Source organism: Alligator sinensis, unplaced genomic scaffold (assembly GCF_000455745.1).
Source record: "Alligator sinensis unplaced genomic scaffold, ASM45574v1 scaffold127_1, whole genome shotgun sequence".
Lineage (NCBI taxonomy): Eukaryota > Metazoa > Chordata > Crocodylia > Alligatoridae > Alligator > Alligator sinensis.
In genome coordinates this window covers 410,205-426,799 of record NW_005842532.1, presented here as the reverse complement: position 1 = coordinate 426,799, position 16,595 = coordinate 410,205, and the positions used below count along the sequence as shown (strand labels likewise).

At 39.8% G+C, this 16,595-nt stretch overlaps 1 protein-coding gene across 1 annotated transcript in view; it reads right to left on the bottom strand.

Moving 5' to 3' along the window:
- The window catches only part of RGS7 (regulator of G protein signaling 7), a 521,147-nt gene that overhangs the window by 259,963 nt on the left and 244,589 nt on the right, over nt 1-16,595 (bottom strand). The window contains exon 3 of the mRNA XM_014523762.2: nt 3,042-3,138. Within this exon, the coding sequence (XP_014379248.1) occupies nt 3,042-3,138 (97 nt within the window). The remainder of the gene's footprint in view (nt 1-3,041; nt 3,139-16,595) is intronic.

Genomic DNA, 16,595 nt, shown 5'->3' with positions numbered 1-16,595 from the left:
AGAAAGACCTGGATAGGTTGCAAGGGTGGGCTAACAAAAACAGGATGCGTTTCAATATGGACAAGTGCAGGGTGCTGCACTTGGGCAGTAGTAACCGGCAGCACACTTATAAGATGGGAAACTCCCTTCTTGAGAGCACGGAGGCAGAAAGGGATCTTGGAGTCATCATTGACTCCAAGATGAACACGGGCCGACAATGCGAGGTCACGGTCGGCAGGGCTAACCGGACCCTACCGTGCATCCACAGGTGCATCTCGAGTAGGGCCAAGGAGGTGATCCTCCCCCTCTACGCGACACTGGTCAGGCCGCAGCTGGAGTACTGTGTCCAGTTCTGGACACCCCACTTCAAGACGGATGTGGACAACATTAAGAGGGTCCAGAGGAGGGCCACCCACATGATCCAGGGACAGCAGGGCATACCCTACACTGAGAGGCTACGGGACCTGAACCTGTTCAGCCTTCACAAGAGAAGGCTGAGGGGGGACCTTGTGACTGTCTATAAACTCACTAGGGGGGACCAGAAGGGTTTGGGGGAGACCTTGTTTCCCCTAGTACCCCCTGGGATAACAAGGAATAACGGCCACAAGTTGTTGGAGAGTAGGTTTAGATTAGACATCTGTAGGAACTACTTCACAGTCAGGGCGGCTAGGATCTGGAACCAACTTCCAAGGGAAGTGGTGCTGGCTCCTACCCTGGGGGTCTTTAAGAAGCGGCTCGATGCCTACCTGGCTGGGGTCACTTAGCCCAGTTTCCCTCCTGCCTAGGCAGGGGGTCAGACTTGAAGATCTACAAGGTCCCTTCTGACCCTACTTTTATGATTCTATGAAAACTGTGCAAAGTATATCCATGACTAATAAGAAATTCTGAATGAAGAATTCTGATTTGAAAAAAAAAATTACAGTCATGGTTTTAGTACTGAAGACTAGGGCTTTTCATAAGGACTAAGTGGGGTGTGTATGTGCATGCGTGCACTATATAGAATTGGCGATTTATCTACAGTAACAAAATATATTGTTATCATTTCATTTTATTATCCTTTCCAATGCCAGGCATTGGGAAAAGATAACATTTGCCCATACTTTTAACGCGGACCAAAACTCTTACCAACCAACATTTATTTCTGTTACTGCTACCCACACCCACTTCAGGATCTTGTTCAAAGATTAAGGCTTGCAATATACACTAATCTATATAGATCCCATACCAACAACTGTATATCCATGATACAGCCCTGCAGTCATCCCTTTCCATGTCAAGCAACACTATATTAAGCTTTAACTATAGAGAGTGATCTATTAACTTCCACAATATTTAAAAAAACAAATTTTATCTACTTGACTGGATAATTCCTAAACAGATGTATATCAGTAAACATGCTGTACACATGCCATATAAAATCAGTGGACACACACAGCTTCCTAATAATTATTATATTCTGGTCACTAAACATCATTGTGCTCCTGAACCATATCATCATATCCTGTTCCAGAGGTAGGAACCCTTAATATATTAGTTAAAGAATGCCCATTACTTTTAGCAAAGTTGAGCAGTTTGGTTTCCATGGAGCGAAGGGTACTGCCATATGTACAATTTTATTTATAAGTTATCTACTTAGTTTGTGCGGTTATGTACTCAAGTTATCTGTAGTCCCACAATACTGCAAAACAGAGACATTCTGAACAGTGGTAAATAAGTTATGTTCAGAATTCATGAAAAATCAAAGTCCTTTATTTTTATCGTCAGATAGTGAAAGGTACCAAAATTATATTTGATGCACAAAATAGAGCAAGGAAAAATAAACACTGACTTAATGATAATCCTTGTTATCTATATAGGAAGTTTGTTTATATAAATGAGGTACTTTTTTAAATAATGCTTTTACAAGCATGACTCTTTGTGGGCTTGACAGTCAAAGAGAAGCAGAACAAAGTAGTCACTATAAAACCTTTTTGGAAACTGTACAGTCTACAAGTTTCTGAAATATAAAGCTCCATTTATGAGGGGCCAGTTTGTGTTGTTTCTCATAGCTGAGAATTAACTTTGTCTTCAGCAGTCCTAATCACAAATACAGACATTTCGGAAGTTATAAAGTGAGAGATGGAACATTTGTACTGTTTATTTTCTTTGATCAGGTTACCTTCTCCACTACAAAAACTATTTATGCCTTTATTTATGGTTAGATTTGCCAGTGGTATACACTTAAAAGAAATTCTATGGTCATTTGGTAGAATTAAAAGGTTTTTCTTTTTTATTTTAAAAAAGAAAAACATTCAATTGAAGTGGATATTTGCACTCATAAAAGATAGATGTGGATTAGTTATAAACCTGGTAGGTGCTATGAAAGTTTCCATGAACATCTCAGACTTCTCTATGATTTTTGATATTTAGAATTCAGCCTCTCTTGGGCATAGATACCATGAAACCATGTTAATCATTCTATGATTAATATTCACAAGGCATAAATAGTACATACAAAACAAGACAAAGAAACATCTTTGCGCTTGAACTATTAAGATTGAATTCATAGCCATCATGCCTCTGATCAAAAGGTAGTTTTCTGTGGGAGTCAATGAAAGAATTCCACTATTAGTGCCACATGGCATGCTAAGCAATGCAACTTCCTTTGCTGCAGCAAATATGGCAGTTATTTTCTTGATAATATTGGACTAGACAAATAAGCAAACTTACTGCACTCATAATTTAAATTTGTTTTATAATCAGATTTGAAACGCAACGGTTACACTAACATACTGCCTTCCAGTATTCATTGCCTTAAGTCACTGAACACTTTACAAAAAAAAACCTGTGTGTAAATCCTTTCCAGCACATAAGAAACTACATAACAATGCTCAACATTGGCCTATTGTCCAACAATTCAAATTGTCAATGGATTCACATTTTCTTCCAGATCAGATATGTTCATGGATTAAAAAAAAAAAAAAAAAAGGCTTTTGTTAAATAGTTTATTTTTGCATAAACACCCCTTTGTACCGGCTAGAGCCAAATGGTTTGAGCAATACAAAACATACTTTGAATCTTACCTGAAAAGACACTGGGAATCTTGGAAAGAAAACTTTTAACTGTACGAATAGGAATCCCATTTTTCTCATCTTGCATACGGGCTATGACGTCTTCCATCTGAACATATAGAAAGAAAAAAGAAGAAACAAAATTAGTATTTTCTTTCCCTGCCAGAAATCTATTCTCTGAGAAATCTTAATCCAGTCTCTCAGAAAAGTGTCCAGTAACTGCATTTGACCATTTTCAATTGTATTTTATTTTAATAGGGTAAAAGGCCACAAGATCTTTATTCAAGGACAACATTAATACAGTCAGAGTCTGTGCTCTGATCTCTCTTGAGAAAGAAACGCTGAGGCAAAGCAGAGGGCTTTTTTCTGAAGTGCTATAAGCCATTGTTGGAAAAGGAACCTCACATTCTATTAATGTGATTGCTATTGTATCAAATATAAAAAAGCAAACTAGATTTCAGAGTAGCTAAAGCAGCTACCTAGGTGCTCCCTCTCTCTCTCAGAAGCTTCCAACACCATGCTATAATGGCAGTTCACCTCATATGCGTTTTAGAAACTGTTACAGCTGGTTCCTCTATTTAAAGGCCCCAGGCCTTGATTTTAAATGCGTTGAAAGTACTAGCTCTCTTGAAGCCAGACCTATGAAGCTGTTTTAGCGATTTATACAGTGTTAAAAAAGGCTATTTGAAATTAAAATAAAGCTTTAAAGTCAAAAGCAAGATCTATTTTCTCTTCCCTCTTGAGATCAAGAGAAAAAATAGGAGGAGAGAGGGGAAATTATATGGTGGGTTTTGCCTCCCCCAAAACTCCGACAACTAGAACACAGTTCTGTTTTAGTGGCTATCTAGAAAGAGTTTCCACTTCCCTTTTCATACTGTTTTTGGTATTTTTACTGTAGCACATATTTCATGTCTAACTATATTTTAGAACTGATATAGAGCTGCACCTACCATAATTCAAGCCCCCAAAAAATAGTGACTACATTTGAAGTATGAGCAAACCATTTTCTTTGGAATTCCTTGCAGATAACTTGTATAATACAATTTATCAGTCTTAATCCTGCTCTGCTACAGGCTTTATTAATATTTAGCAAAGTATAACAAATTATTTCTCCACTTGCGTAAATTAAAAATAATCCAGTTACGAGGAAAATATTTCACCTTTATCCTTCCCATAATTTCTAACATCAATTATATAATTCAAGCTCCAGGAAAAAACATCTGTTTCTTCATGACTATATATTGTAGTTACAAAGAATATTTGGAGAACAACTTCTTTTGCATATGCATATGTATTATGCATGAACAACTCGATGGTACTGATAAAACATAATACATATATACATGTGAGTACATGTTGTAAGTCAAGTGCAGAACAAAATGTAGAAGACTAGGGTTAATGGCTGCAATTATTCAAAGTCATTGTGAGAGAGGGAAATTAATCAGCTGTGATTGTCAATCATATGAACTTATGAAAACAAGTGCATGATGTGTATTTTGATCAACCTTATTTAGGTTAAATTAGTTATTAACAACAAATCTGAATATTAAGTACTTTTAAAGTCAATAAAAATAATACCATTAACCTCAATGGCAGTATGTCCTAAATATGATAGGTGCCTTGAGGCATTAGGGCAATGGTTCAGGGGGATGGCAAGGGTTAACTGGTTTCTAAAAGCCTGTTTGTGACCATTTTCTTCAAGGCCCACTGTGTCTGAGGCCAATGGACAAGCGGGCATACACAGGTTGAGAAACTGAAGAAATGCACCACACTGTTCCGTAATGTGGGATAAGGTAGCATTAGGCCACAGTCCCTTGAAATTCCTGGTGTGGGGGAACAGACCTAATTAAGAGACTGGTAAATAAACAAATTAAGATGGTGTGCATGCGATGGGTTTGTTGAAACAAATATGCTGACAGGACAGAACGTGGACAGTATAACAACCACAGGAAGACCAAGCAACAATGCTCAGAGATAGTCAGAGGGAACAAAAGATTAAAAAAGGAGGGATTTCAGAGCAGGAAAGTGTCCCCAAAAGGGGAAACCAAGGCCACCTTGGACAAAGGGCACACCACCCGCCTGTTTCACGCCCCCCAACTGAGCACGGTGGAGGGGTCTGGCGGGGGGGCAGGATGGATCAGCCCTTAATCTTCAGGCTGCTGATGTCTGCCATTCAAGAGAAAACCTCAAGGTGAAGCTTATGTACTGACCAGATGTACCTTCCCTCTGACAGCCCTAGGACTGGTACATATCGATTCTGTTTGTCTTGTCTGCATTATTCTTATCTGCTATCATTGTGTATCAATGAAATTCACCTATTAGCAAATGAAGAAGTCGTGGTCAGTGTAAGGGCTTGGGTCTGCCCAGAACAAGGGATCTAGGTCATCCAGTGTTAGAGATGTCAGTAGAAAAATGTTTACTTTAAATTATATATAAGTTTCTGACAACAGGGCAGATGAGTCCCACTGAAATAAAAGGGCATTACAGAGCAGATCATAACCTTAAAGTCCATACATTTAATACTTTCACACAGTAGGATTCCTGGCAGCACTGTATGTTACCACTTAGACTTTGTTCTTGTGTAAAGATTGCAGATTAAAAGAAGGTGATCAAAATGTATTTTCTATTGTAGGAAGCATCATTACAGTGAAAAACACAAAGCTGACACACAGATGTTACATTTAGACCTACATGAAGTTGCCTTTCTCCAGTATTCCCAAGGACGCAGAAATCCAAAGCCAGATGTTATTTGTGCTGTTGGTACTCAGTGTCGTCACAGTGTACAGCATAAGATTCTACTTGACATCTACATACGTTTTCCCACCTGTTCTCCAGGGACAAGCTTTAGACTGCATGATAACTTACTATAGTATCAGCCTTTACATTCTTACTTTAAATGGAAGGGAAGCCACAGGGGATGTTGGAGTAACTAAGTAATAAGCAAAAGTACGTACAAATGTTTACTGAACCTGGTCTATGATCACACAGCTTACTTTAAGTTGCATGACTGTAGACCAGGAGTGGCATATACAACTAATTCAGTAGTGTTGGGAGCTGGGTTGGAAACCAAGTGTAAGTAACTTAGGAAGGGATTAGGGGGGAATAGCAGATCTGTGGAGGGGAGGGAGTGGGAGAATCAGGGGGGCTAGTGGGTCTGTGGGGCAGAGTTAGCAGGTCTGCAATAGGGGTTGTCTGTCTGAGGATGAAAGGGTTAGGGGTCTAAAAAATAGCCTGATGAAGGGGGGAGCTGGAGCATAGGAATAGCACAGCCCCAGGTCTGGGGAGAGCAGCTGGGTTTCTCAGCCCTGGGCTGCACTCCAAATACATGCAATTGTTCAACAGAGCATGTTAACTTGTCCCTCACTAAAATGAGTTCACCTTCTTAGGGGAACTTAGATTGGACCTGCCATTTTTTACCCAATTTAAATCCCCAAAGTGCATTCAGATATGGGCATTTAGATCAATTTAACCCTAGTTCAGTCAATCTAAACGTACCATCTGTACGTACCCCCAAGGTTCTTCTGTTCTTGCATAAAAATGTCTCCCTTGCACCTCTGACAAAGAAGTCACTCCAATATATTGTTACATTTCTGAAGTGAATATCCTTCATTCAGGAGGTTGCTGAAGGTCTAGATACTCTCAGAGTGGACTGACTGGCCTGATCACCATTCACTGTTTATAATGTAAGCAACTCTGAATGTTTTGAACCTTTGTATAACAGAATACCCATTTCCTAATTAGTTACAGCAGTTGTGGGATTCTTTGTATGTGATTAGTTAGACTACAAAGCCTAAATTGTCTAGTCTCATCTCACAAAAAATAACTTAAGATCCCTTGGTTTCTGCAATCTCTGTACAACAGTAAATATAAGAATTTGGGGAAACTGTAAAGTGAAAGAAAAACTTTTGGCTTAATCCTCCGAACATCTAATTCAATGCATCTCAGCGCACAGCTAAACCTTTGTCTTCTGTTTTCCCCAATTTAAATTAAGCTAATGCATCATCTCTTCCACTGCAAAACATTATGCCCTCATTTAATTATATTTGAGAAACAGTACTTAAGACAGCTTTCCTCTGCTGTTCATCAATATTGATTGAAACAATGTAAAGGATAGGATAGCTTAATTTAGGTGAATCCCTTTCTAATTTTGCTCAATAAATCTGATCCGGAAAACACATTATTCTCTTAATACCAGTAGTTTACCTTCCTGGTGTATCACTGTTAAGTCACCTAACTGGATGCTTAAAAATGAAATAAAAATGACTCTGTGTTGTCTCAGTATTAGATGGTGAGGATGATAAAGGAACTGTGCCTAGCTGTATAAACTAGAGCAGCTCTGACAATATATATGGGGTTTTTGTTTTAACTTTCTTTTTAAGTAAGACCACCAACTTGCTCCTGCTCAAAAACACTCAGTATACAGAAGGCCTCATGCTTTTTTGGGTGGGGGCAAGGAGGAAGGGGGGCAGGGAGGGAACCACCATACAAATGTGTTTCTCTTGCTACTTTCAAAGCATCCTAATACGGAAATCGCAGAGAATGGCTCATGTTGCAAAGTTGCTACAAAATTGCACTTTTATAACTAAAGAATCTGTGAATCCCATTGCTGTATATAGAGTGACACGGAGGTCACAGAGAGATGTATATTTGTAGCGCAAAATACACCGTTTTTGCACAGCAAAAAGCAAATATATATCTGTTTAAGTGGTTTGTAGAGGGAAAAAAACATGTTACCTCTTCCCAATTGGAGTTTCTTGGCAAAAAGCACAACATAAATGCACCTCTTGGTTTGCATTGCAAGTATCTGTTTGGATCATATCCGCATCTCTGGCCCTATCTAAAGTGTCAGAAAGGGCACCAAGCAAGAAATCTCTAGTGATTGATTCTATGTGTGGGTACTTGAAAGTCAGCTGAGCACAGCTCAAGGTTCCTGTAATTTTTAAATGCCATGACTTGGCTGAAGGGAACTGTTAAAATACCTCTCCTGGACTTGAAGCAAACATCAGAGGCCCATGAAATCCTAGTTGCCAAGTGTCACTCCGTAAGTGGTTTCATGATCTAAACTTCCTGATTAAATGATATCTGACATGATTCATCACAGTCGCCCTCATAGTTGAAATGTCATAGTACCACATGGGAGTCAATTAATTAGAAGACATCATCCAGATATGAAGCAAAATAAATTTCACAACATAAACATTTCCATGGGACTAATTGTGATTTTCAGCTAGGTTGATCCACGATTCAAATGACAGATTACAAGATGCATCAAAATGGCCCTCAATGCATCAAAATGGTCCTCAATCAAAATGCATCAAAATGGTCCTCAAAATAAATGCTAGATACATTTAAATGAGGAATTCTGGGGTGCCAACATAAAGCAGTCAATCAACTACTCTCTTATGAAAAGAGAACTAGGTCAGTAAATAACCTTCCTGTAATCTCTCAATATGGGGAACTTGCTCCCAGAGCCTAGCCAGAAGTGTATTCTATTGAGCATCAGAAGGAGCTCCTGTATAATTCATGCTGGGAAGATGGCATTTATGATTGGTTTTGGATCCTTTCTAAATGCAGTGTTTGCTTAAGTAAACATTTGACACGGTTCTGCTAAAATAAAATGCCAGGAAAGTTAACACTGAAATCTTACTTATAGTGCTGCATATGAAAACTGTGAAAGCTTGGACAGTGCCTCTTGCATAAAAAGGCAAGACTATGGCTGGGGCAAGACTGGGTTGTGGTAACAAGACTGCCACAAGAAAATCAAAGTCTGCTAATGGTTTGCAACCCATTAGGCATAAGAGAGAGTGGAGTACTTGTGGTACCCAATACCAGACCCATGCGATAAGATAATAACAGTCATAAGAACAGTCCTCAGCCTCCTACCACACCTGAGAAGTGATGGTTAAAAGTATTGGCAGAGACCTAATACACTCATTGCATAAATGTAACTGGATTCAGAGCAAGCCAGAAAGGCGAAGTGGCTTTCTGTAGGAGAAACCTACAAACTACATCTACATATCAATTGAGCTAAGTGTCACTAAAGAAAACAAAAGAACTAAAATATCCACTTCAAAGCAAAGCGTGTAAGAGACAAAAGCCAAGGTGCACAGAAAACATGACTGTAAATATATACTGGTTAACACATTCCTCCTTTGATTAAGACCTATTTCCGAAAGCAAACTTCCAATATCTGTCTTAAGTTTTATACTAAATCAGTCTACGTGACTGCATCTAACCTAACTCCCGCTTATTGTCCCCAGTGGCCTTTGATCCTCACTACCTCATATTTGCATTTATTAATTAAGGTATATTTCTCAGAATAGGCAGTCAGTCTCTAAATGCTCATTGTGCTAAACCAGTATGTATTATCCTGAAACAGACACCTATTGTATCCAATGGTCTCTGATCTTCACTATCTCCATAAGCCATTAGATGTTGCTATTTATTAGGCTCAATTGTTACAATAAGTACTAAAACAATAGCATTCTGTGATCCACTTCCTAAAGATATCTCATTCATCAATACCCATCCTATTTGATTCCAAACTGATCGAAAGTGTACAAACTTCACAAATACACAAACAAGATACAATTGTGTAATATGTTAATTCTGTCCTTGCCTGCTTTGTTCGGAGTCTGATTAACCAACTGTCAAGAAGGAAAGCTTTAAAGCTATACAATTAAAACAGTATAAAAAGCAAGACAAAACTGCCAGCAAGGTGTTGGTGCAGTCCAGGGAAGATCAAAAAGCCATCCTGTGCAACCCAGCCAAAAGTAAAGGATCCACACCATGAGGCTGTACAAGAACTGCTTCCTGCCTGCATTGTGTAAAAATCTCTGTGCAGCTAAGATAATACTAAGGACTAATAGCTTATTTTACATTGGGAAAGAATATTTTTCTGTCATTTAGTTTTGTAACTTGTTGGTAGTAATTAAAGCAAGCCTTTCTGCTTTTCATCAGAGTGTTGCATCAGTACATAAAGCACCAGGTTAGAAATTCAGTATCTAAGTGCAATAATAGTATGTGTATAAGAGAGAATGTCCACATGGCAAGAGTTTGGAGAAAACAGTTTACACTAGATACATCTCTTACCTGCTTCTCATTCCTTGTCTCCCAATTTGTTAAGACAGTTTTTTGGGCACTGGATGCAAACCCTGTGCTCAAGCAAATCTATAAAGTACAGTAGAAGTTCGGCTCATGCAACTCAGCACCTTCAAAGTTAGAACAAGCATTCACAGGACCTGTTCAGGTTTAGGCAGCTTACTTTAAGCTGCCTAAATCTCAACTAGAAGCAGCACATGCAGGCATTCACCACTGCTGGAAGCAGTGTGGGCAGGCCAAGATAAGTAACCTGGGGAGACAGTGGTGCTGGTGAGATCCAGGTGGGCTGGCAGGTCAGCAGAGGGGGCTGACAGGTCCAGGAAAGGGGGCTAGTGGGTCCATGGTGGAGGTAAAAATAGACCAGTCTGGATTGTGGGGCTAGGAACAGCACAGCCCTGAGATAGGCTTTTCCAGACCCAGGGCTGTTCTGTGAATGCATACAGGCATTTGATAGATCAGGCTAACCCATTTTACACTGGTTTAACCAAGATCGATCTAAAGTTAATTCACCTCCTAATATAAACTAACTTAAATCGGGTGCACAGTTTTTGGGGCAGTTTAAGCTGTGACATTGCCTTCATGCCCAAGGTTAGGTCAATCTAAATGTAACACTTGTATGCACCCTGAAGGCACAAGCTCTCCTTTTTCTTGCTCCCATGAATCCCGTTGTGCTTCAAACATCTTGATTTCTAAATTAACATTTAAATGTATTTATTGCATCTTATAAATTATTGACAAATACAATGTTTTGGTTTGTGTAGCAAGGTCCCACCCCAGGGGTAGCTGTGAAGCCCCTCGAGGCCCTTCAGCTCGCCTGCTTTGCTGTCTTTGGGCATCTTCCCTTCTTTTCACATGCCATGCCTTGATGTATCTGTATTTAGAAACAGGAGTCTACACCAGGGCTCCCCAAGCACGATCTCACTCATGAGTGCTGGTGTCGCTGCTCTTTTCCTTAAGGGCCAATTATGTGGCCACCTCATCTCCCCTCCTAGCCATGCCCAAGCCTCACAGCTGTTACTGATCACTAATTCATGCCTGCACTCTCTGCCCCTCCCAAGGGCAGGCCTCTACCTCCTCCATCTAGACCCAGGCACTTCACCTCTCCTGGCTACTCCCACATGTGGTCCTGGGTCTTTGACCCAGTTTCTGCCTCTTCCACCTGCTGGACTTCATCCTACTCTAGAGTTTAGGTTGCTTGCCCTGTTGGTCTCCAACTGTGGTCCCCTCAGCTTTGACCCCTATCCCTGGGCCCTCACCCCAGTCCTAAGCCAGTTGAGAGGCTCAATGGCCCTGGCAGCAGTCCCTCCTGACCTACTCCTAGGCCAGTTGAGACCTCTGGGTTCCCTGGTCCTGCTTATACTTACAGATGGGTTCCTAACCCAGGCCAATGCCCCTCCTGGGCTACAGATCTTTGACCCTGGTTTTCTCTCATCACAGCTGGATTCCTGCTCCTTGGCCTTGACTCCTATCCTTTGGGCCTTGGCCCCACTCCCAGGCCACTTGAGACCTGCACCACCACTGCAGTCTCAGGGCATTTTTATTCATGTAGGCACCACAGCGCAAGCCACTGAGAAAATGGCAGTGGCGCACTTTTGAACTAAAGCGCATCAGAGTTGCTTTAGTTCAAAAGGGCACCGCTGCCATTTTCTGTGTCCTGAAGTGCATTTCACCACTTATACAACTGCAAGCGGTGCAGTGTAGTTTGTTTCAGCTCACGTGTAAAGCAGATGCAATTAAGTTTGTGTATAAATGCCCTCAAACCCTAAATCTCTGATCTTGCTACCCCCCACTCAGATGGTATCAGGAGCCTTGCTGCTGCTTAAGGACTCTTACTTCCATGGCTCTCTGGGCTAGACTACTTGCCCAGCTCAAACCCTTGACTTATATCCTCCCTAAGCTCAGCCCCTGGCTGGTCAGGTGACTTCCCTGATTGCTGCCTGAACTTTCTAAGAAGCCTTTCCTCCACTTAAACTAGCAGGTGCTTTAAGTGTCCTGTTACAGTTTGGCTTCCAATAACACTTAAAAATAAATGAGGGTGGCACTGTCTTTACACCTCCCATTCCCCTCCACACACACACACACACACACACACACACTGTCAGACAGAGACAAAACTAAATGATAGAGACTAAGTCTTTGTTCATTTCTTTTAAAGAATTGATGCTATTTCATCATTTCCGCAACAACTATCATAAGCTCTTGGTTACTGCTGAGAGTTGCTCAGCTATAAAAAGTTTGTTCTGATCTGGTTGAGCTATACAGTATTCCCTTTGGTCCTATTTTGTCTGTCCACACTATTGGCAATTTTTTAGGCCAAAAACTTATTCGATTTGGTTGTGTCATATTGAATGAAATAGTTTGAATGTTTGTAAAGGTTGCCCATTAGCCAGTTTCAGGAAGAAGATAAGATTTATCTCCTTATCTAGCTCATTGTTTTTGGACTACGTGCAAAAGGTCCTGACTTTGCTTTAAAGTCTTAATTTGAATTTTATCTTTAGAAGTCCTTTACAAAAAGAGCAAATATCCTGAGTTCCAAGAGATCAAACCCTAAGGCCTTTTGACCAGATTGGTAAGAAAAGGGCATTTGCAGTGATATGGAAGTTTCCCAAAGGTAATTTAAAATGATTAACAAAAGAAACTAATTACTAAGCAAAAGAATCTGTTGAGTAAGATCCGTGTAGCCCGGACCAGATTGATCACCTGACCCAACCTTTCTGTGAACACGAATCTCTTAGTTCACGCTGAAGCTGCAGAGCGCCCGAAAGGGACTGAAGGAAGGGGACTTAGTCCTATCAGTATTGAGGCCAGCTCATTGAATTGTATTGCTGAGGCGAGCCCATTGAACCGTACTACTGAGGCCAACCCATCAAATTGTACTACTGAGGAATGAAACCATATTTTGGTATTTGGCTTCTCGGAATTCTAGGATTGTAAGTATATTATGAAAAATAATAGTATTGATTCAAATTTAACTTTTAGTTGTAATTGTAGTTGTTTTTGTAATACTAATTCTTATAGCATTGTTTGGGAAGGAAGTGCATTTGGAGCATTGTTTCTGATATATGTAGTTATTGTGTTCTTAATGTTTGTGATGTTTCTTAAAGCTAAGCAGTGTTATATACGTAGCAAAGAGTTTTAAAATAAAATTGTGTTGTATGAATTAAGTGTGTAATCATTGTGAAATCGTGCAATCAGCTAACCACTCCCCCAGCCAGTGCATCAAAACGAATCAGTAAATTGTGTGGGACTTTCTCTATTCCATAACCCACTAGAGACAGGTTGCACTTTGATAATTCAGTAACACTTAGGATATAGCATTTAGGAACAACAAATGTCAATTTATTCTTTGCTGTATTTGCTCAAATATGTTTTACTGACAAAACAATATTATAGGAAAAGGTGCTTGTAATTTGTCGTTACCATAAATATTTTTTGTACACTCTGGTTCCTTTTTGTTTTCCATTTAGCTCACTCTCTGTGAATTATTATTTCAAGATTGTGAAAATGTAGCATTGGTCAAGATCAATGAGTAGAACATAGTACAGAAAACATATATAGACCATAGCCACATTTTCTTTGTACTGATCAATGTAAACATAGAAGGCATATACACCAAATATTCCCTTCCCACATATCCAATTGAAGCAAATGGATGACCTTTTCCAAGGACAAGGAAATAACATTTTTAAACCTAAGAAAAACCGCATGAAAAGATTTTGACCCTGGGATTTCAGTGAAGTGACTCAGCTTATATAAGTCATCACCACGCAAGTGACCTTACTTTAATAGACCATACATTCCACTGAACAGAAATACTCAAATCCAGTCTCACTGAGTACACAGAGTATTCAAATTAATTTTCCCCCAACTCAAATGGCATTAAATACTGTGCTATAAGGAAGACCATTCTTCATTTTATTATGATTAGAAAGAATTCTCTGGGAGAAGGCATTTGAGCAATTCTCTGGGAGAAGGCATTTGAGCAATTTCATATTCCAATATTAAAAAATAAATTAAAATACTTGTCTACTGTCATACTATTTAATATACTTTATACTTTCAGCATACTTCTGGAGAAATCATCAGGAAAGTACACACTTTGAGCTCTCTTGATTTAATGTAGAGATGAAACAAAGTTTGAAGAAAAACAGAGAAACAGGATAGTTAAGCCTGAAGTTGTCTTTTTTTTTTTTTTTTTTTTTTAAGAATTAGGATTTCAGTCTGTATTTATACCAGCTTGTGCTATGATCCAAAAAACCTCAAAGACAACTTTAGCTGATGCAGTACTTGAACAACATTCTTTAAGGTACCATAATGTAAGTTCTCTAGCAAGTAAGGTTGGCCATTCATTAAGTAACCCTCTAACATCCCAGTGACAGCTGATGCTGAGTCAATATATCATCATGGCATGGCTCCCAGTATCAGCAAACATCTGCACAAGCAGGACTCAATCTATGATTATGCAGATTAAATTAATCCATGTGATCATACATTGAGTGTGGCAAATGTGTACATATGCAAAACTGGAGTGGGAGCTGATGGGTCTGTGGGGAAGGGGATTTGCCTGCTTTGGGGTGGGGGAGGGAAAAGGCAGTAGTCAGAGTGCTAGAAGTAGCCTAGTCAGGATCAAGGAGGAAGGAACAGCACAGTCCCAGAGCTGAGATGGTGGCTGGGTTTTTCCAGCCCTGGGGATGTACTGTGAACTCATGTACATGTGGAGGCATTCACTAGATGGGGTTAACCCAGTTTAGATCAATTTAAAGCAGGGGTGGGCAAAATATGGCCTGTGCACCAAATCCAGCACGTGGAGGGACTTTGACTGGCCTACGGTGGGTCTCAGTCCTGCCCCAGGCACCATCCAACCCGTGGCACATCCCACTACCCTTGGCTGTACAGCAGGGCTGAGGTGGCTCTGCCACTGGGCTACCTTTCTAGGCAGCCCAGGCGGCAGCAGCTCCTTCCAGCTGCCACCACCCACCCCACAGAGACTGGCACAGACCCACGTGCACTTTCGATTCTAAAGTGAGTTCACCAAAATGTTTTATTTTGGCCCAGTGAGGAACAAAACCATTTGCAAAAGCTTGAAAATCAAGTGCCAGTATTGTGGAGCATATGAAAACAGAAACACATTTTCATACACCAGAAAGACTGAAACTGTATTCACCACTTCCAAATACTGAGGTGGGAGGTAGCAAATAGTGTGTATTGCATCCTGAGTTTGCATCTTTGAAAGTCACCTGCAAAACCATTGGCTACTACAGGATAAAATCGTTAATAGGTATTTTTTCAAAAGCCACGCTCCTCATGAAAGTATTTATCCTGACTTTACGAGCCAGTCATTCCATCCCGATAAAATTAAATTTCTGTCAAAGCTCTGGGAAAACTTTCCTACTTTATCTGTATCTGTTGTTTTATACATGCATTTATTCAAACACTGTTGTTAATTTTCCTTACGTTCCAGGTAATCTCTAAAAAAATAAAAGCCATATGACCTCTAAGCATATAAGCTCTACATGTTCATTTAGCAGTGGTTGTTCCAAAGGAATGAGAAATGCATTATCTTTAGAATAAAGTCTAAGGAAGGAGGTGGAATTTCAAAAGGATGTTGGAAAGTCTCTGGGGAACAGTTTTGCAGGGGACAGTATGTTATGGAAACTAGGAAACTATATTAGGAGCAACAACTTAACTGTATATTCTTAGAAACTATCAAATAGTTTTGTAGGAGTACGTAATGAAGGGAGAGGTTTACATGTCAGCCTACTGTACAGTGCTGAAAGAGAAAATACTTGAACAAAACAAAACGTTATTATTTTAGTATTTCTGCTGGTGATTTCCACAAACAACTCCAGCCCTTCCTGATGCTGACCTAGGTCAAGAAATGTGCAATCTGATTTTTTCTCATAATATATTCACCATTCCACAGCTCAAATATTGTTTAAAGGCTATAATTTGTGTAATTTTGAACTTTAAATTAATATGGGAAATGAAAAATAATAAAATTCAGAAGCACAAATGTATTGCTAGAAGCTGTGTTCACTTCTAAAAGTAATCTAGAATTACAGGAAAGAGATTAATTTCAGTCTCATTTTCTGTATGCTCAGTCTGTGCTGTACAGAACCTTGAAAACAAAGATTTTCTATTAACTACTCTGAATAGGAGCAGATTGGAGAACAGCGGATACCACAACTGCGTATTTTGTAGTATCCTGCTTACCTATGTCCAGTCTGAGACCAAATTGCTAGGGAAGAAAGCAAAATGAACTGCTGAGCTACTGGGGAACACAGTCAGACAGAGCCAAACCCAAAGATATCATCATCATCATGGTTCAAACTAGGCATCAAAAAGGTCACCAGCATAGTTAATTCTTGACAGATATGTCAAAGTAACCTGCCAAATCCAAGAGATTCAGTTTTCCTCGTATCAGTGGAAAAAAATCATTGATTATTCCTTGTCTCCTACACTCCC